The 21013-nt window shown below is 47.3% G+C and overlaps 1 protein-coding gene across 1 annotated transcript in view; it reads right to left on the bottom strand.

Moving 5' to 3' along the window:
- Positions 1 to 579: 579 nt before the first annotated feature.
- SLC4A11 (solute carrier family 4 member 11) overlaps positions 580 to 21013 on the bottom strand; it is a gene marked incomplete at its 5' end in the record, with an annotated part of 40682 nt that continues 20248 nt past the window's right edge. The window contains 7 exon segments of the mRNA XM_087723925.1: positions 580 to 1638; positions 3160 to 3329; positions 5260 to 5455; positions 10569 to 10742; positions 11165 to 11333; positions 14672 to 14778; positions 17902 to 18118. Coding sequence (XP_087580051.1) covers positions 1575 to 1638; positions 3160 to 3329; positions 5260 to 5455; positions 10569 to 10742; positions 11165 to 11333; positions 14672 to 14778; positions 17902 to 18118 — 1097 coding nt within the window.

Raw genomic sequence — 21013 nt, 5'->3', positions numbered from 1 at the left:
GATTTCTTCTAGAATAGAATAACAGAGTTGGAAGGGACCTTGGAGGTCTTCTAGTCCAACCCCCTGCCTAGGCAGGAAACCCTATCCTTTTTTTGTATAGGGTTAATTTTGTGGGATTTCTAAAAGGAAAGGCAAGAAGGGAAAATAAAAAACAAAGACGCCGATCTCAAATATAACATGTCTTTTCTTTCTTTCGGCTTCAGGAGGAGAGTCGAACGGGACAAAACAGCCCCATGCATAAACTAGGGATAATCCGGAGAAAATTACAAACTTTTGAACATCATTCCAGAAATACAATTTCGTGGGGAGGAGGGGAGAAAACAGGGAAGCCCACGATAGAAATTCCAAAAAAAAAAAAGCAACGAGATCAGATTTTTGGTAACCCTTTTTTCGGAATTAAAAAAAACCTTCTCTGGACGGTTCTCGGGCTGAAGCTCCCATTCTCCTGGGCCAACTGTGGACGATGGGCATCGAACCCGCCCCCCCCCTCAAGCCCACTGGAAAGGCACCAAGCTGTGAAAAGCTGGCCCACGGCAATCAAATATCCCCCCCACCCGTCCCCAAATCCCACCATTTTCCAACGCCAGCAGCAATCCCGAGAGATGGGAATTAAAGGCCAGAACCAACAATCCCCCCCCACCCCAAATTCATGTCAGCAATCCATGTAAACAAGGAGAGACAGAAAAATAACACAAAACAGCAGTCTGTAAGAATAAAAAAAGGGGGGGCGGGTAAAAGAACGAGGGCGGTTACAGTACGAGTTAACACTGATTGCACAAAACTCCTTTTTAGTCCCTGGGAAAAAAAACAGGCATCGGATACCCAGGGATACGGTATTGATATGCAAAATATATACAGAAAATCGAGATCCGCTATATATATTATGTACAGGGAAGTTAGTACTTGATACCCGAGGCCAAAGAGAGGGAGGCTCAAGTCATAATGCACGTCGGAGGAGAAGCCGCCAGGCCAAGTCACCGCGGCGGTACGGAAAGCCGCTTCCGAAGCAAGTCTTGTTTTCCTACGGCGGGGTTCTGGGTTCCGCCGAAACGCGCTTCCGCACCCTCGCCACGTGCGAAGGCGGCCCCCCGATGGAACGAGAGGGTGAAAATTCCACGGGGAGGACCATCTTGGTGTTTCCCGGCAACCTCCTTGTTCGGGGAGGACAAGGCGGGGGGGAGGATGTCTCGTTCAGAAGACGACGGACGCCCAAGGACCACGAGAGGCCGAACGACGAAGCTCCCGAAATTTGCATAGAATTCACGTCCAACGAAAAAAAAGGGATCCGGAGCGTTTTCTAGCGATCCGTCTATAAAAGAAGGGAGAGGTCTCCTCGCTCCTCGCTTGTGCCTCTTCCCCTCCCTCCTCCTCACACCCTGAAAACGGGGGAGGGGGGGGCGGCACTTGGTCGGTCAATGGAGTCAGGAATTTGGGTAGGAGTTGTAGTGCAGTAGAAAACGAAGGTCGCAGAAGGAAACCAACGTCCAAACGAGCGATTCGGGGTCGGTCTCTCAGGCAGCTTCCTTTCTGATCCGGAAGACCAAAACGTCGCCAGGATGGATATGGTTGCGCGGTTAGTGTTCGGCGTCCATGGCGTCTAAATATTTCGCTTCGATGATGCTGGGGAGCAGGTTGTATCTGAGCGAGAAGGAGAGAGAAACAGCACGGTGTTATTAGTCTTCTTCTTTTTTTGTGTTTTTCGGACGACTTGGGGAAATTTTTATTCCCTGTAGTTCTCAATTTATGACTGTAATTGAGCCCAGCGGGCTGTCATGCTTGATATGATTTTAGTATTTATTTTTTTGCAGCGGTTATAAAGTGAACACCACGGTCGTTAAGCGGAGATGCTGAAGTAAAACCTGCTTCCAGGTATAAAAGTTGTAAATTGTGATAACCTGAGTGTGGGATGCCGCAAAGAGTTGTAAGTGGGGGTGGGGGGCTGCTGAGTGTCTGAAATGCGATCATGTGACCCTGAGGGGAGAGGTTGAGGCAGGAGGGGGTCCACAGGTAAACCCACCAGTGGCTGGCCAGGTGAGGTGGTCTTAATAGGGTGGACCTTATAAACTTGTATTAGCTTGACATTTCACTCTAGTGCACTTGAGTCCTAACTTTGACTTCTAACTTCCTCCTAAGTCTTATTACAAATATTACGGGAACATGTCACAAGCTACTGCACAAGGATGGCACCAGGAAGTAATGTGGAATTGGAATTGGAAATTGGAATTGGAAAAGTTTATTTATAGGCCACCCTTTTCCCTGGGGAGACTCAGGGCGGCTTACAACGCATAGGGAAAGGGGATACAAACAATGACACATAAGCACAATACATAATTAAAAAGAACACAACATTCATACCATTCGGGTGGGGATGGATTACAATCTTTAGCCCCAGGCCTGACGGGATAGCCAGATTTTAAGGGCTGCGCGGAAGGTCTGGAGGGTGGTGAGGGTACGAATCTCCACGGGGAGATCGTTCCAAAGGGTCGGAGCTACAACCGAGAAGGCTCTCCTCCGCGTGGTTGCCAGTCGACACTGACTGGCAGATGGAATCCGGAGGAGGCCTAATCTATGTGATCTAATTGGTCGCGAGGAGGTAATTGGCAGGAGGCGGTCTCTCAAGTGGGTGTAAGAATACTGAGAATAGCCAAATGACAGAATAATGTGGGCATCATCTCAACACTTTTTCTATCTTGTTTTTATGACTATTAGGATTCACTTCGGTATTGTAGTTTTTTACTTCTGCATTGTAGTTTCCCAAAATGTACTTCCCTGTCCTAAACAGGGGGCTTGGACCATCAATATGTATACACGCCTATTGTTAACGCCTACTGATTTACGAAGTTTGATTAAAAGGTATAAAATCACTGCCCGGGGCGTAGCCCAGGCAGTTCAGTTTTGGTGTGCGCAACACTCTGAAACTCTTGACGCGTCAATAAAGCTGTTTCTCTCGCACCTTCGTGGTCTCGAGTCCTGGTCTTTCGTTAAGTAGATTGCTAAACCAAACCTCAATCTGCTGCTACAAGGTCACGGGGACTTCAAATCCAAATCGTAAGTAGCATTAACTCTGAACGGACGCTAAGAGTCTGGTCTTTAAGTGTATTACCACCTTACCCTGTCAAACGCATTCTCTGCAAAGGAAGCCAAGGCCAAGTATCTCACCTGATCGGGATCATTCCAATCATAATGAGGGGGAAAATCATCTTCATGTAGGGCAGAGGGGACATCCCGAAGCTGCAGAGAATGAGGAGCTGAAGGACCTGGAGGCCAGTGAAATAGTGGATCTTCCTTTGGGGCACTCGGCGGATGTAATGCGTCGGAGGGTAGGCCGTCTGGAAGGAAGGAAAGAGTCAGCATCCAACAGATACTAGGTAGTGTTTGAGCTGTGGAGGTGCAGTGGTTAGAATGCCAGTATTGCAGGCGAAAACTCTGCATTTCACTGCCAGCAGTTCGATCCTGACCGGCTCATGGTTGACTTGGCTTTCCATCCTTCCGAGGTGGGTAAAATGAGGACCCAGATTTGTTGGGGGCAAGGGGCTGACTCTGTAAACCCTTTAGAGAGGGCTGTGAAGCACTGTGAAGCAGTATATAAGTGCTTTTGCTATTCCTTCCTTCCTTTCTTCCCGCCCTCCCTCCCACCCTCCTTCCTTCCCTTCCTTCTTCCTTCCTTCCTTCCTTCCTTCCTTCCTTCCTTCCTTCCTTCCTTTCCTTCCTCTCTTAATTCCCTTTCTCATTTTCCATCCTGGTGGCTCAGTGTTTAGAATGCAGCATTGCAGGCGAAAACTTTGCATTTCACTGCCAACAGTTCGATCCTAACCAGCTCATGGTTGATTTGGCCTTCCATCCTTCCAAGATGGGTAAAATGGGGACCCAGATTGTTGGGGGCAAGAGGCTGACTCCGTAAGCTGCTTATAGAGGGCTGTAAAAGCACTGTGAAGCAGCATATAAGTGCTATTTCTATTACTATTATTTCCACTTCTATTTAATTCTATTTCTGATTAATTTCTATTTCTAATTCTAATATTTCTAATTACATTTCTATTTCGAATTCTATTAGTTCTAATTCTATTACATCTATTTCTATTTCTTTTGCCATAGTGGTGCAGAGGTTTGAATGCAGCATTACAGGCTAACTCTGCTGACTGCAAGCAGTTCGATCCTGACTGGCTCAAGGTTGACTCAGCCTTCCGTCCTTCCGAGGTGGGTAAAATGAGGACCCAGATTGTTGGGGGCAAGAGGCTGACTCTGTAAACTGCTTAGAGAGGGCTGTAAAAGCACTATGAAGTGGGATATAAGTGCTGTTGCTAGTTCTTGAGTTAGGATCCCAATCGAGCCCAAAATTTATGTCACTAAGTGAGACAGTTGTTAAGTGAGTTTTGCCTCATTTTACAACCTTGCTTTCCACAGTTAAGTGAATCCCCGCAGTTAGCAACACGGTTGTTCAGTGAATCCGGCTTCCCACTTGATTTTGCTTGTCAGAAGGTCGCAAAAAGGGGAATCACGCAACTCCAGGACACTGCGACCGTCATAAATACGAATCACTTGCCAAGCATCTAAATTTTCACCACAGGGATGATACAACGGTCGTATAGCAAGTGTCAAAAATGGTCCTGAGCCACTTTTTTCCCGTGCCGTTATAACTCCGAACAGTCACTAAATGAATGGTCGTTAAACCGAGGACTACCTGTACTAGCAAGCCCCCTGGGAGGATGTAGAAGGCCACCAGCAAGGAAGCCAGATCACAGGTGGCAATTCGAGGTGATACACGTGGATCTTTGGCCCGCCACACTTTCTATTATTCTGCTACGCATTTTCTATGGTGGGAAAATGGGATTGTACGGAGCGAGATGATAGGTAGCCATAACAACATTCTTTCTAGAAAACCAAGGTCATCTTTTGTCTCTGCATCTCTGCACCTGACCGGAACTGGATGGGTGGAAGCTGCCAGCATGGCAGTGGGAGATTGGACCATGGGATGGACTTGTGGGTGTGCGGGCAGGATCTTGAACTTTCAACTGGGTGGGGGAAACCGGGAAGCTTTCAGATCCGGGTTTCCCCAGATGTGCCAACATGTCTCTCTTCATCAATTGGAACTTTGAGGAATCCTTTGCCTCGGACTTTGATTTACTTTTGGACGCTATTTGCAACCCGGACACAAAACAGCCGTGTTTTGCAACCTGACGCAATCCACTCGGGATTATGCAGAAACGGCGTTGGCCGTCACTCTGCAGGGCCCAAGCGACCGGCACACTTGGAAGTTACCTGTTCCTTGAGCAGAAGGGCCACCCTCTCAAACAGCTGGTTCCCGTCGATGGAGGTCAAAGCGATGTAGAGGAAGAGCCCGTACAGGACGGGCTTCGGGATGAGCTGGAGAGGGAAAGGGAGGAGGAGGAGGGAGAGGCCCACCAGAGAATTGGCCACCAACGTGGTCAGGCGCGTCTCCTTCACGCTCACAATCCTGAAACAGGGAGAAAAGTTAAGAGTCAGGACGGTTGAACACGTGCAGCTTGAAGGGGTTGTTGATTTATTACTTCAGTGTTTCTCAAACCTCGGCCACTGGAAGGAGAGGTGGGGTGGGGTGGGGACTTCAACTCCCAGAATCCTCTGGGAGAATTCCGCTGACGTGGGGATTCTGGGAGTTGAAGTCCACTCCTCTTCCATGTTATTTTATTTCTATCCGGCCTTTTATTATTCTTGTCAACAATTCAAGGGGGCAAACGGACCTAACCACTTGTTCCTCCTCGTGGTTTCCCGACAACAACGAACTTGTGAGGTGGGCTGGGTGGAGAGTGAGGGACTCGTCCAAAGTCACCCAGCTGGCTTTCATGTCTAAGTGGAACTAGCACTCACCGTCTCCTAGTGATTGGGCCAAAGTCACCCAGCTGACTTTCATGTCTAAGATGGGACTAAAACTCACCGTCTCCTGGTGATTTCCCCAAAGTCACCCAGCTGGCTTTCATGCTTAAGTCATAACTAAAATACATTTTTCATGTATAACGAAGAACTAGAATTCACCATCCCCTGGTGACTGACCCAAAGTCACCCAGCCGGCTTTCATGACTAAGATGGGACTAGAACTCACCGTCTCCTGGTGATTGGGCCAAAGTCACCCAGCTGAATTTCATAGCTAAGCCGGGACTAGAACTCACCGTCTCCTAGTGAGTGGCCCAAAGTCACCCAGCTGGCTTTCATGCCTAAATGGGTCTAGAACTCACCGTCTCCTGGTGATTGGGACAAAGACAACTAGCTGGTTTTCATGCCTAAGTGGGACTAGAACTCACCGTCTCCTGGTGATTGGGCCAGACAACTAGCTGGTTTTCATGCCTAAATGGGACTAGAACTCACCGTCTCCTAGTGAGTGGCCCAAAGTCACCCAGCTGGCTTTCATGCCTAAATGGGTCTAGAACTCACCGTCTCCTGGTGATTGGGCCAAAGACAACTAGCTGGTTTTCATGCCTAAGTGGGACTAGAACTCACCGTCTCCTGGTGATTGGGCCAAAGACAACTAGCTGGTTTTCATGCCTAAATGGGACTAGAACTCACCGTCTCCTAGTGATTGGTTGCCAATCACCCAGCTGTCTTTTGTGCCTAAAGTGGTACTAGAATTCACTCTCTCCTTGTGATTCGCTCAAAATCACCCTGCTGACTTTCATGCCTAAGGCAGAACTAGAACTCACGGTTTCCTGCTTTTTTTGGAGCTGCTGCCTTAACCACTAGGCTGAACTGCCTCTCAAAATAACAAAGGCAAAGCCTGGTAAAGACCTTCTCCACCTCTCTCTGGATGGGTGGGATCTCCATTGAGGGAAGTCTAGGGATACAGATAGTCCTCATCTTACAATGACCTGTTTAGTGACGGTTTGAACATAACAACATAACAGAAAAAAAACCTGTGACCCTTTTTCACGCTTACAACCAACCGTTGGAGCATCCCCCGCCGCGGTCATGTGATTGAAATCCCGGATGTTTGGCCACTGACTCGTATTTATGACGGCTGCAGTGTCCCGTGGTCCCTTTTTGCGACCTTCTGACCGGCAAAATCAACAGGGAAGCCAGATTCATTTAACAACCAGGTTCCTCACTGAACCATCGCAGTCATCCGCTTAACAACGGTGGCAAGGAAGGTCGTAGAGTGAGCCAAAACTCATTCCACACTGCCTCTCTTAGCAATGGGAATTTTGGATTCAATTGTAGCCGTAAACCAAGGACTACCTGTTCCCTGGGGTGTTTTTTTCTTTTTCACTTTTGCTTTTGATCTTATTGAAGCATGGCTCTAACCACTGAAAAAAAGGCAGAACAGATTTTGGGGAAATACTCTTGAAATTTCCATTTCCATCCCGGCTAATGAATTTTCTTTCAACCTTCTACGCTTCCCTTTTCATTCGTCAGAGCTTAAAAGAAAAATTCAGACTCTGCTAAGCTTTTATCTCGCCCTGCCAGCTTCCCTTCTCCTTTTTAATCCTTCCTGGTCGCAGCTCCCCAATTTTGCAGTCCAATCTTTCAACTTTTTTTTTTTCCCCTGGAGCATTAAAAGAAAAGGAAGAAAAAAATAATCCAAATAGGACACGTCAAAAAAACAGGAGCTCAGCTGGGCAAATTTGTAAAAATAAAATAGAAACAAACAAAAAAAAAACTCCCTCCTTGAGAGATCCAGCTGTTTTGGATTCTCTAGGCCCGTGTTTCTCAACCTTGGTGACTTTAAGTCCTGTGGACTTCAACTCCCAGAATCCCCCAGCCAGCACAGCTGTGCTGGCTGGGGGATTCTGGGAGTTGAAGTCCACAGGACTTAAAGTCACCAAGGTTGAGAAACACTGCTCTAGGCTAATGGACAAAGTTAACCCATGCTTGGATTCTCCAAGCATTGCACAACCTTATTAGTTGAGAATTATCCATCACCCAGAACTAAGTTTCAGCTCTTTAGCAAATTGTGAAAAACACGCTTAAAGACAGCTGGTCCTTTGAATTCTTTTAGCGCCGTTGAGGCCTCTTGGGAGATTTGTCTGCGTCCTCAGTTTGTCCCAAAAGTGCTTTTTTTTCAGGAGGCAACTGGACCTTCTGGTATTTCTTTGAAGATGTTTCAATTCTCATCCAAGGAGCTTCATCAACTCTGAGTGGATGGTGAGAAATGGGAGGACTGATGCTCCTTGCAGGCAGCTGGTCATTTGCATCCTTTCAGAAGGTCGTTGAGGCCACTTGGAGGTTCATCTGTGTCCTCAGGGTCACCGGAGTGGTGCGAATGGGTGTGTGAATGAAGGGGCTACAGCATAATCTATCTTGAAAAAGGGCCTTTGGGACAACTGAGGACAGAGATAAACCTCCAAGTGGCCTCAACGACCCTCTAAAAGGATGCAAAGGACCAGCTGTCTGCAAGGAATATAAAATCCTTCCGTTCCCCACCATCCAATCAAGCGTGACCCGTCAAAACCGCGGAGGACAAAATCGCGCATGTGACGTCATCACAGCGCGACGAAAAAAATTAAAAATTGAAATAAAATTAAAATTAAAGCAAGCCGATTCACATAAAGGTAAGGGTTAGGTTTAGGTTTAGGTTTAGAGTTAGGTTAAGGGTTAGGTTTAGGTTTAGAGCGTTAGGGTTACGTTTAGCGTTAGGTTAAGGGTTAGCGTTAGGTTTAGCGTTACGTTAATGGTTAGGTTTAGGGTTAGATTTAGGGTGAGGTTAAGGGTTAGGTTTAGGGTTAGGTTTAGGGTTAGGTTTGGGGGGGTTAGGGTAAGGTTTTCGCTTTATTTTTACATTTTTCGATCACAGCGCGATGTTTTCGTCGCGCTGTGATGACGTCAAATGCGCGCTTTCGTCGAGCGCGATTTTGTTCTCCACGGTTTTGTGGTGGAACCCCAATCAAGCTTCTTGGATAAGAAAGGAAACACCTTCAAAGAAAAAAAAACAGAAAGTCCAGTTGCCTCTTGAAAAAAGCACCTTTGGGAAGTTCTACTAAAGAAAGTTTACCTGTGGGATTTCTAAGAATCAGGTGCTTTATGGCACCTGTTTTTTTTTTTTAAATCAATTTGCATCAGAAAAATCCATCTGAAGCCACCTGAGATACAGGTAACTGGTCCAAAAAGATCTATCAAACAAGTGCTGCCCTCTGGTGGCGGAGAGCAGCATTTTCTCTCTCTTCCTGCTACCAAGAATAAGCTTTCCCAACTCACAACTCGCTTAGCAACCGTTCAAAGTTACAAAAAGTGTAACTTATGACCGTTTTTCTTAACACTTACGACTATTGCAGCGTTCCCCATGGGATCCAATTTCAGACGCTTGGCAACGGACTCATATTTATGACGGTTGCAGTGTCCTGGGTTCGCCTTCTGACAAGCAAACTCGATGGGGAAGCCCGATTCGCTGAACGACGGGGTTGTTAATTTCAACAACTGCAGGGATTCGCTTACCAACCGAGACAAGGAAGTTTGTAAAATGGGGCAAAATTCACCGAAGAAATGTCTTCGCTTATCAACAAAAAGGTAGGCTTCAGTTGTGGTCGTAAGCCAAGGACTTTCTGTAGTGGGGCTGCAGTTCATTACATGTCCTTTGGTAACTGAGGACCCCCAATTGCAATGGGAACTCCAAAGGTTTCTATCAACGGTTGCCATTAAAACAGGATTTTCCAAACTTGGGAACTTTTAAGAGTTGTGGACTTCAACTCCCAGAATTCCTCACCCAGCTGGAATTCTGGGAGTTGAAGTCCACAGCGCTTAAAGTTGCCAAGTTTAATGAAGGAAGACCCCTGCATTAAAGGAACAAAAACTCTGTTCTCCCATAATACAATATTTATTATCGTTTTATTTACCTTATTTATTTCAAATATTTTATAAACGTGGACAAGCGGTCCTCGACTTATGACCACAGCTGAGCCCAAACTTTCTGCCGCTAAGCGAGGCAGTTGGGCTTTGCCCCGTTTTACCACCTTCCCTGCCGCAGTTGTTAAGTGAAGCGTGGCAGTTGTTAACTTATTAAGAGAGTTGTTCGATGAATCTGGATTTCCCCCTTGTCGTTGCTTGTCGGAAGTCGTAAAAGGGGATCACGTGACCCCTGGAACATTACAACTGTCGTAAGAGCCGAGGTGGCGCAGTGGTTAGAGTGCAGTACTGCAGCCACTTCAGCTGACTGTTATCTGCAGTTCGGCGGTTCAAATCTCACCGGCTCACGGTTGACTCAGCCTTCCATCCTTCCGAGGTGGGTAAAATGAGGACCCGGATTGTTGTTGGGGGCGGATATGCTGACTCTGTAAACCGCTTAGAGAGGGCTGAAAGCCCTATGAAGCGGTATATAAGTCTAACTGCTATTGCTATAGTTGCCAAGAATCTGAATTTTGATCATGTGACATCCTTGGGGATGCCGCGATGGTTGTTAAAGGTGAATAGTATAGAGGTCGTAAGTCACTTTTTTCAATGCCGTAATCACTTTGAACGGTTACTAAATGAATTGTTGTGAGTTGAGGACTATCAGTAGCGAAGGCTTCGCTTTGAGAAATTCCCCCCTTTCAATGTTTAGTGGATTTCACAGCCATCAGGTGACTTTGGACTCAACCCAAACAGAGCAAGTTTTCCACAGGACTTACGTCTCGTAGATGTGACCGTTCTCCACTCTTTCCTCCACATAGGCCAGGGCTCGGACGTGCATCGGCGAGTGAGGAAAGGCAGCGTGGATCCAGGGTAACCCGAAGATGGACAGCCCCGTGTTGATCATTGCTACCAGGAGGAGGTCCCAGTGATAAGCCGTCCCTTTCACCAACCTGGAGTAAAATGCTTGGTTAGAATCAAGGCTTGGAGTAGGAACCACGGGGGCCAAGCCAGGACTATTCTCAGCCTTGGTGGCGCAGTGGTTAGAGTGCGGTACTGCAGGCTACTTCTGCTGACTGCCAGCTGCCTGCAAATTTCACCAGGCTCAAGGTTGACTCAGCCTTCCATCCAACTCTAGGCAGGGAGCTTTATGATTCTACGGGAAAACCTGCAGACAGCTGTTGTAAGAGCCATGGTGGCACAGTGGTTAGAATGCAGCATTGTAGGCTAATTCTGCCGACTGCCAGCAGTTCGATTCTGACCAGCTCGAGGTTGACTCAGAGGTGGCATTTGCCGGTTCTCCAAACTAGGCTAAATTTCCGCTACCGGTTCCCCAGAATCTGTCGGAACCTGCTGGATTTCACCCCTGCCTTACCTGTTCTCTGGGGCGTTGGTGAGTGAGGCCACGATGTTTTGCTCTATGAAGAACAGCATAGAGAGCAGAAAACCCAGACCCATCGCGCTCATCACCGATCCGAGGTAGAGATCTTTCACGGGGGCCAAGACGAACAAGCTCTCCGACTGATTGTAGTTAAATTTGGACACTGCAAAATACAAAACAGTGTACATACTCAACGATAAGGTGATGGGTGCTCCATCGTTGGAAGTCTTCAAGAAGAGACTGGACAGTCATTTGCCCGGAATGATAAGGTGAAGGGTGTTCAGCCTTGGCGACCTTAAGACTTGTGGACTTCAACTCCCAGAATTCCCCAGCCAGAGACGTTTTCCCCTCCTTCCTGGCAGCGGAATTCTGGGAATTGAAGTCCATAAGTTTTAAAAGGACCAGGAGATGAGGAGTTCTAGTCCCACCTTGGGCACAAAAGCCAGCTTTGTGACTGTGGGCCAATCACCAGGTGGTCGTGAATTCTAGTCCTACTTTTAGGCATGAAAGCCAGCTGGGTGACTTTGGGCCAAACACCAGGTGATGGTGAGTTTTAGTTCTATCTCAGGCATGAAAACCGGCTAGGTGACTTTCACCCAATCACCAGGTGACATGAGTTCTAGTCCTACCTTCGGACCGAAAGCCGGCTAGATGACTTTAACTCAATCACCATGTGATGGTGAGTTCTAGTCCTACCTTAGGCATGAAAGCCGGCTAGGTGACTTTAACTCAATCACAAGGTGACGGTGAGTTCTAGTCCTACCTTAGGCATGAAAGCCAGCTGAGTGACTTTGGGCCAAACACCAGGTGATGGTGAGTTTTAGTTCTACCTTAGGCATGAAAACCAGCTAGGTGACTTTCCCCCAATCACCATGTGATGGTGAGTTCTAGTCCTACCTTAGGATTGAAAGCCGGCTAGGTGACTTTCCCCCAATCACCATGTGATGGTGAGTTCTAGTCCTACCTTAGGATTGAAAGCCGGCTAGGTGACTTTCACCCAATCACCATGTGATGGTGAGTTCTAGTCCTACCTTAGGCATGAAAGCCGGCTAGGTGACTTTAACTCAATCACAAGGTGACCGTGAGTTCTAGTCCTACCTTAGGATTGAAAGCTGGCTAGATGACTTTAACTCAATCACAAGGTGACGGCGAGTTCTAGTTCTACCTTAGGCATGAAAGCCAGCTGGGTGACTTTGGGCCAAACACCAGGTGATGGTGAGTTTTAGTTCTACCTTAGGCATGAAAACCAGCTAGGTGACTTTCCCCCAATCACCATGTGATGGTGAGTTCTAGTCCTACCTTAGGATTGAAAGCCGGCTAGGTGACTTTCACCCAATCACAAGGTGATGGTGAGTTCTAGTCCTACCTTAGGCATGAAAGCCGGCTAGATGACTTTAACTCAATCACCATGTGATGGCGAGTTCTAGAGCCAAGGTGGCGCAGTGGTTAAATGCAGCACTGCAGGCTACTTCAGCTGACTGCAGTTCTGCTGTTCAAATCTCACCGGCTCAGGGTTGACTCAGCCTTCCATCCTTCCGAGGTGGGTAAAATGAGGGACCCAGATTGTTGTTGGGGGCGATATGCTGACTCTGTAAACCGCTTAGAGAGGGCTGAAAGCCCTATGAAGCGGTATATAAGTCTAACTGCTATTGCTATTGCTAGTTCTACCTTAGGCCTGAAACCCAGCTGGGGGATTTTGGGGCCGGTCCTCCTCTCTTTCAACTCAACCCACCTCAGAAGGTTGTTGTGCTGGAAAATAGGAAGGCGAAGACCTTTTAGGCCTGGTTCCCCACCTTGAGCGATGTATAAGCAGGGATAAAGGCGGGATGCAAATAAAGAGGTAAAAAAATAAATGAAACCAACAGATGTGAAGGCAACTTTTCCCTCTTAGCATTCGAGGTGGGTTTTGTGCCTCCTCCCAGGGAAAGGCAAAAACAATGAAATTAAAATGAAAGAGGTGGTGGCTTTCCAACAGGGAAGCACGGAAACTTCTGTGTGTGTGTGTGTGTCAGGTCAGGGCATCTCCAGAGGTTTCGCCCCTTTCTGGTCCCAAACGGGCGGAAAGCGAACCCCGCAAAGGGGGCGTGTGAGATTCCTTAATTCCCTTTCATCCCTGTCCACCCATCTCCAACCCACGTCATTCAGAGAACCGGTTTCCCCCCCCCCCCCTCTTCCTCCTGCGGAAAAGGTGATCCGTGGATAATATTTTAGATTTCCTTCAACCTCTGATGGTCCTAAGCAGATGTTCCGGGCTGTTTGCGCCATTGAATGAGGAAAATGCAAAATAACAGCATTTTTAAAAAAAAACAAAACACCTGTGAGTCAAACTCATCCTTTTTACATCTGTCTGTCCGTCAGCGGTCCTTCCTGCCCTCGATAATCAGGCAGCCCTTTTGCCGGCTGCCAGAATAATTGAGGGAGGGGGGGATAAAGGTTTTCTTCCCCTCAAAAACAATTTTTTTTAAAAAAAACCTCAACCCCTCAGGAAGAGTGCCTTTTCCCACCCATGAGAGCGAAATTAAACTGTGGACTAGAATCGTCCAGACAATTTAATATCTGCGAACACACGCTTGGTCCTCAGCGAGGAATTATACGGGCGAGTTCAAAGAAAGCCACTCAGGCTGAGAGTGGATAATCGGCTGTGGAGTTATAGTTTGGTACTTGGGGTGTTTGGCCAGGAATAGCAATAGCAATAGCAGTAGACTTATATACCGCTTCATAGGCCTTTCAGGCCTCTCTAAGCGGTTTACAGAGAGTCAGCATATTGCCCCCAACAACAATCTGGGTCCTCATTTTACCCACCTCGGAAGGATGGAAGGCTGAGTCAACCCTGAGCCGGTGAGATTTGAACCGCTGACCTGCTGATCTAGCAGTAGCCTGCAGTGCTGCATTTAACCACTGCGCCACCTTGGCTCTTGTGAGGTGTTTTAGAATAGAATATAGAATAGCAGAGTTGGAAGGGACCTTGGAGGTCTTCTAGTCCAACCCCCTGATTAGGCAGGAAACCCTACACCACTTCAGACAAATGGTTATCCAGCATCTTATTAAAAACTTCCAGTGTTGGAGCGTTCACGACTTCTGGAAGGAAGTTGTTTATGTCCTCTGGGAGGGGCCATTCACCGTCCACCTGTGACTTTACTCCCAAGACGACCCTGATTTCTTAGCCGTTCCCTTCTGGCAGCTCTGCGCATGTGCACACTGGGAACAGGCTCCAGCTGCTCTTCTGCGCCACTGATGTCCGACTCCGAAAGGCAGCTGATAACTGTCAAGACGGCCCTGGCCCCTCTCTGCCTCTGACGCAGAGCCCTCATCAGATCCCTCCCCAGACTCCAGGACTGGCCCATCTTCCTCCCCAACCCTCCTCACTCCCCAGTGGCGCTTACGGGCCACAACAGCGAAAAGGAGATTCGTGCCCAAATGAATATGAAAGATAAATTCACGCTCCGCATCTCTACTCCCCCCTTCAACTTCCAACACACCGAAAGCTGTCCGAGAACTTACTTTTTATTTCCTCGAAGAAGTGCGATCCGATCACAGAGAAGGTGAGGACAGAAATCGGCAGCGCGCAATCCGAAAGGATTTCCCGGACGCGAGGATGGAGGTACGGGCTGCAACGAAATTAGAAAGACCGGATGAGGAATGCCAACGATTACCCCGTTGAAGGTGGTTGAAAAGGTCGGGACGAAACCCCAACTATTTCTTGCCCAGAGTAGAGCGAGCTTCCTTCAGCGGCTCAAGGAGCATCATTAGAACATCCCTCCCAATGAGTAAATTGACATTTGAAATTAGAGAGCAAGAGGATGAACAATTTTATAAGATATGGGACTTGTTTTATCAATGGCTAAGGGAAAAAAAACAAAATTCTGGAAATGAAAAATGATACACTTATGCCCTAATTGGAAAAAGTAAATGATGATATAATTATGCTGTGAAATAATTCAACAATGATATAAGGAAGTACTAATATAAGGTCTGGTGATATAATGTATAAGGTTAAGAATTTATTATAATGATATTTCGCTGATGATAAGGCAATTCTAATAGGGGAACAAACGAAAACTGGTATATATAGGCAGCGATGCCTTGTTGAACAATGAAGGAATAAGATCTCTGTTTGAAGGTATGAAATGCAAGATTAACAATGAATAGAAGTATATTCTCTGGGGGAAAACAATGCTAATGTTAACTGAATATATATGGTAGAAGGAAAATGAGACCTTTAGTTACATTAGAGGAAATATCTGAGATGGTAAACATTATTTGAAGATGTAGATGTTAAAACAACCGTAATCAAACGACATGCTGTATGTGATGATGGTTTTTTTTTTCTTTTTTTTTTTTCCCCCTTTCCCTCTTGGACCTTTTTTTGTCCTTTTTGGCCTCCCCCCCCTCCCCCCACCCTCTTTTTTTTCTTTCCCCTTTCCTTCTTGAACCTATTTTCTGTCCTTCTTGGCCTCCCCCCCTTCCCCCACCCCCTTTTTTTTTTCTTCCTCTCTCCCTTGTTTTATTTTCTTGTTTTTTGTTTTTTAAACCCTAGCTTATTGTGGTGCTTATTAAATATACAATAGAGAGATACGGGATGTATAAACTTAGTAGGGATGCACCTGTGATTAAACGACATATTGTATGTGAAGATGGGTTTTCCCTCCCCCCCCCTTTTTTTTCTCTCCATCCTCTCCCTTTCCCATTGTTGTCCATGTAACAAAAAATAAAAATAATTTATAAAAAAAAAAAAAAGAACATCCCTCAAGAGGCATGTCGGTTGGCCAAGCTTTGAATGTTTGGTCAAGATGCCAACATCCATGCCTAGCTTGTCCATCCCTCAGCCTGCCTTTTTCTGTTGAATTCTGTTGGAACGAGGTTCAAGAGTATAAGGGTTTTCTCTTTGGAGAAATGACAGCATTTGTATTGTATTTGTATTTATTTGTCTTGTATGCCGCCCACTCCCGAAGGACTCCGGGCGGCTCACAATAGACAAGGGAAGGGGGAAAACTAGACAAAGACAACACTTTAAAAACAAAACCGCAACATTCACAATTTCCGCTGGGCTGGATGTTTCACAGGCCTCCCCGGCCTGCTGGAGCAGCCAGGACTTGGTGGCTTTGTGGAAAGCCGGGAGGGTCGTAAGGGTCCGGATCTCGACAGGGAGTCCTTGCTGCTCTCTGAGATTGGTCGCCTTCTTTCAGACGTTTAATGAGCCAACTAGGTAACGTTATCAGTGCCAGAAGGGAGTGGGCTTTGTAGAGAGGAGCAGGGAGACAACTACGGGGTTCTTCCTGCCCTCTGAGCTTGGTTGTCTTCTTGCAGATGTTTCATGACCCAACTAGGTAACAACATCAGCGCTAGAAGGGAGTGGAGTTTGGGGTGAGGAAGAAGAGGAGGAGGGGGAGGAGGGGACTGTGGGGGACTTGATGCCCCCTTGAGCTTTGTGATTTCCTTATAGGCATCTCATGGCCCAACTTGGTAACGTCATCAGTGCTAGAAGGGAGTGGGTTTGCTCTCTTGTTTATATGCCCTCCTGGTATTGGGAAGGTTGTGTTGTTTTCTCCTTGGTTATTTCTTGATTAGCCCATTGTCTATTGTCAACTTGCTTGTCTAAGATGTCAGCTCCTCCTACCAAGCCCCTTTTAACCCCGTCAACGGCTTTTTTCCGAACCGTTTCCTCTTCCTTTGCTGTTTCTGAAACATCCTTTCTCCAATTCTGATCGTTCTCTTACACCGTTCTTGTCCTCGTCAATTACCTCCAATAGACCGATCAGATCCCACAGATTAGGCCTCCTCCGAATTCCATCCGCCGGCCAATGCCGACTGGCAACTACCCGGAGGAGGGCCTTCCCTGTGGCAGCTCCGACCCTCTGGAACGAGCTCCCCGTGGAGATTCGAACCCTCACCACCCTCCAGGCCTTCCGCAAAGCCCTTAAAACCTGGCTGTTCCGACAGGCCTGGGGCTAAAGAGTTTTTGCCCCCCTTCTCGAATGGTATGGTTGTTGTGTGTTTTTAAATTTTGTATTGTTATGTCTCGTCTTTTTTATCCCCCTGTCTGTATCTCCTTCCCTGATTGAGTTGTGAGCCGCCCTGAGTCCCCTTCGGGGAAAAGGGCGGCATATAAATGTAATCAATCAATCAATCAATCAGTCTTCCAAAATGGATATTTTGAGCAGCATTCCTCAACCATGGAGGCACGGCTAGGGGATTCTGGGAGTTGGAAGTCCACAAGTCTTAAAACCTGCCCTGTTTTGGAGATCCCTGATCTAGATGGCTGGCTGGGGGGATTCTGGGAGTTGGAAGTCCACACCCCTTCAAGTCGCCAAAGTACGACTCCAAGGTTGGGCCTCCTCCGGGTGCCGTCAACCAGACAATTACCGGCTGGCGGCTCCCCAGGGGAGGGCCTTCTCTGTTGCTGCGCCGGCCCTGTGGAACGATCTACCCGCAGAGATCCGGACCCGTACCACTCTCCCGGCCTTCCGTAAAGCCGTCAAGACCTGGCTGTTCCGGCAAGCCTGGGGCTGTTGATTGATATCCAGCCCCGCTTAGATGGAATGGCTGATGTGGCATTTTAATGTTGTATTTTCTATTTTTAAATTTTAAATGTTTCTTTGTCTTGTTGTGAGCCGCCCAGAGTCCCGATGGAAGTGGGCGGCATACAAATTCTATTAAACTTGGAAACTTGGTTGAGAAACGCCGATGGGGAGAACCGGTCAGCGGGTGCCGTGCGCACAATTTACACTTACCTTTTCTTGAACTGGTAGAGGGTGTGACCAAGCCACAAGGTCCCCAGCATCAGCATGAGACTCAGGACGGCAGTTTCCCGCCCCTCATGCGTGGGGGCCGACGGACCGTCGCTCTGATTTCCCATGGACGAACGTTCGGTGGAGAGGTTCAGAAATAAGTTGGTATTGTTGATGGTCAGACTGTGAGGCCTTGGGCCGTGGTAGTAGTTTGTAAAAACTGGGGGGGGGGGGGGAAGAAAACAAAAAGTTTTAGGTAGCAGAAGGGTTTAAAAAAAAATTGTACCCCTTTGTTTCGACCAGTGATGTCTAACCTTTTCGGGACCGAGTTGCAAACTGGAGCACACAAGAGAGCAGCTGGCTGGAGTGCATGCGTGCGGTGGGCAGCTGCTCTTCCGGGTTCCATTGCACGCATACACACCAGCCAGCTGCTCTCTTCCGGTGTGCCCAGGAACTTACAACTGGTACTCGTACAAAATTTGAGCACTCAACAACCAGTATGTACAGTATTTATGGTGACTGTAGCATCCTCGGACTACGTGATTACCGTTCATGATATTTCCAGCATGCTTCCGATCAGAGGGGGTATTCAGACGGTTCGGATTGGTTCACCCGAGCTGATAGTGGGAATCGCGGGTGGGCCCGTCTACCCACCCTGGCTCTATGCCGTCCTATTTAGGCCCGTTTTCAAGTCAAGGCGCATGTGTGGGCAAAGCACTTACTTTCCCTACCAATTTTCTCACATTTGTGAACCGGTAGCAATAGCAATAGCAGTTAGACTTATATACCGCTTCATAGGGCTTTCAGCCCTCTCTAAGCGGTTTACAGAGTCAGCATATTGCCCCCAACAACAATCCGGGTCCTCATTTTACCCACCTCGGAAGGATGGAAGGCTGAGTCAACCCTGAGCCGGTGAGATTTGAACCGCCGAACTGCAGATAGCAGTCAGCTGAAGTGGCTGCAGTACAGCACTCTAACCACTGCGCCATCTTGGCTCTAGCGAAAGCACCGTATTTTTCGGAGTATAAGACGCTCCAAAGTGTAAGACGCACTTAGCTTTTGGGGAGGAAAACAAGGGGGGAAAAATCTGCCTCTGGCTCCTAGCAATTTGCCTCCTTGCAGCAAACAGCAAACAGAACAGGCGATGTACACTGTTTCTAGTGTTACATTTCAGACTATACTTGTACAGATGCTGCTAAAATTGATGTGGCTTTCTGGAAGTATATCTTATTCTCTGCTATTTAAAAGGAGATTACAATAGCACTGGGCTTCTTCAGATCAAGTGTTTATTTTAAAAAGCTTCTTCATTTTGCTAAGCTGCCTAGAACAATAATAAAGCAGTCTTTAAAAAAAAAAGTCTAATAATTTGAACATTCTATAGGCATTTATAGTTATTGACTTGCCTCCTTGCAGCCAACAGCAAACAGCCTGATTAGCACAAGAAAAAAAATCTGTTTCTGCCTCCCAGCAATTTGTCTCATGGAGCAAACAGTAAGTTTCACTTTCAGTTTAAGTGTGACTCCGATCATCAGCTGTTTCAGGCTGCAGGGATTGCCATAGCCTATTGCAGCCTCCACAAGCCCCATTTTCCCCGTTTGCTGCAAGGAGGGAAATTGCTGGGAGGCAGAGACGGAAGAGTGGGGGACGGTGGGTGGGTGGGGAAGGCTACCTTCAGTGTATAAGACGCACCCTAATTTTCACCCTTTTTTGGGGGGAGGGGGGGAAGGTGCATCTTATACTCTGAAAAATACGGCAAGTGGTTTACTTAACAAATGCAGAGATCTGGTTAACGACTGTGGCAATAAAAGGTGACGAAATTGGCTTGCAGTCAACAACCGGCTTGGTTAGCAATGGAAATCTTGGTCCCAGTTGCGGTAAAACCATTGAGGACGACCCTTATTTCACACAAAGCTTACTCTCTTATAATCCCTTTCTCTCCAATCTCTTCGTTCTGGCTGGAGGATGGAGAAGGGGGCGGGGGGGGGAATTGGATAGAGCAGGACAATACTTCTCTGACCACTGACTTAGAGCCGAGGTGGCGTAGTGGTTAGAGTGCTGTACTGCAGCCACTTAGCTGACTGTTATCTGCAGTTCAGTGGTTCAAATCTCACCGGCTCAGGGTTGACTCAGCCTTCCATCCTTCCGAGGTGGGTAAAATGAGGACCCGGATTGTTGTTGGGGGCGATATGCTGACTCTGTAAACCGCTTAGAGAGGGCTGAAAGCCCTATGAAGCGGTATATAAGTCTAACTGCTATTGCTATAGTAGCTTTTCTTCCTATCTCTCAGGGTTTATCCCCACAATCTCTACGCTCGGTTTCGAAACAAGGCTATTTCGAGCGCGAGATACTTTCCAAACATGGAAACGCTTCCTTATGACAGGGTGCTGCGCATCTAAAATTGATCGGATTTGAAATGCTCTGCAGACTGTAAATCATAACTCTCGCTGTAGGGAAAAGAGAGTCACCGTTCTCTTACAAACTAGGTCTTGCATAAGAAGGACTAGGGGAGACATGATAGCAGTCTTGAGGGGCTGCCATAAAGTAGAGGGAGTCAAGCTATTCTCCAAAGCACCTGGAAGGCAGGACAAGGAGAAGCAATGGGTGGAAACTAATCAAGGAGAGAAGCAACTTAGAACTAAGGAGAAACTTCACCCTAAGAATATATTACAAGGATATCTTGTTGTTGATAAATAATTTTAATAAGGGAATAACTAAAAATTGGAATATATATGTAGTGACTATTCGGAATATTCTGTTGAAAAATGAAGGAATAAGATTTCTGTTTAGCAATAGCAACAGCAATAGCAGTTAGGCTTATATACCGCTTCATAGGGCTTTCAGCCCTCTCTAAGCGGTTTACAGAGTCAGCATATCGCCCCCACAGTCTGGCTCCTCATTTCACCCACCTCGGAAGGATGGAAGGCTGAGTCAACCTTGAGCCAGTCAGGATCAAACTCCAGACTGTGGGCAGAGTCAGCCTGCAATGCTGCATTCTAGCCACTGGGGAGAAAGGAAGGAAGGAAGGAAGGAAGGAAGGAAGGAAGGAAGGAAGGAAGGAAGGAAGGAAGGAAGGAAGGAAGGAAGGAAGGAAGGAAGGAAGGAAGGAAGGACACTA

The sequence above is a fragment of the Thamnophis sirtalis genome, unplaced genomic scaffold (assembly GCF_051295495.1).
Source record: "Thamnophis sirtalis isolate CommonGarterSnake01/CBP01778 unplaced genomic scaffold, rThaSir2_p1.2 scaffold_10, whole genome shotgun sequence".
Classification (NCBI taxonomy): domain Eukaryota; kingdom Metazoa; phylum Chordata; class Lepidosauria; order Squamata; family Natricidae; genus Thamnophis; species Thamnophis sirtalis.
Note: the sequence above shows the minus strand (reverse complement) of the source record. Positions and strands in the feature narration are given on the sequence as shown.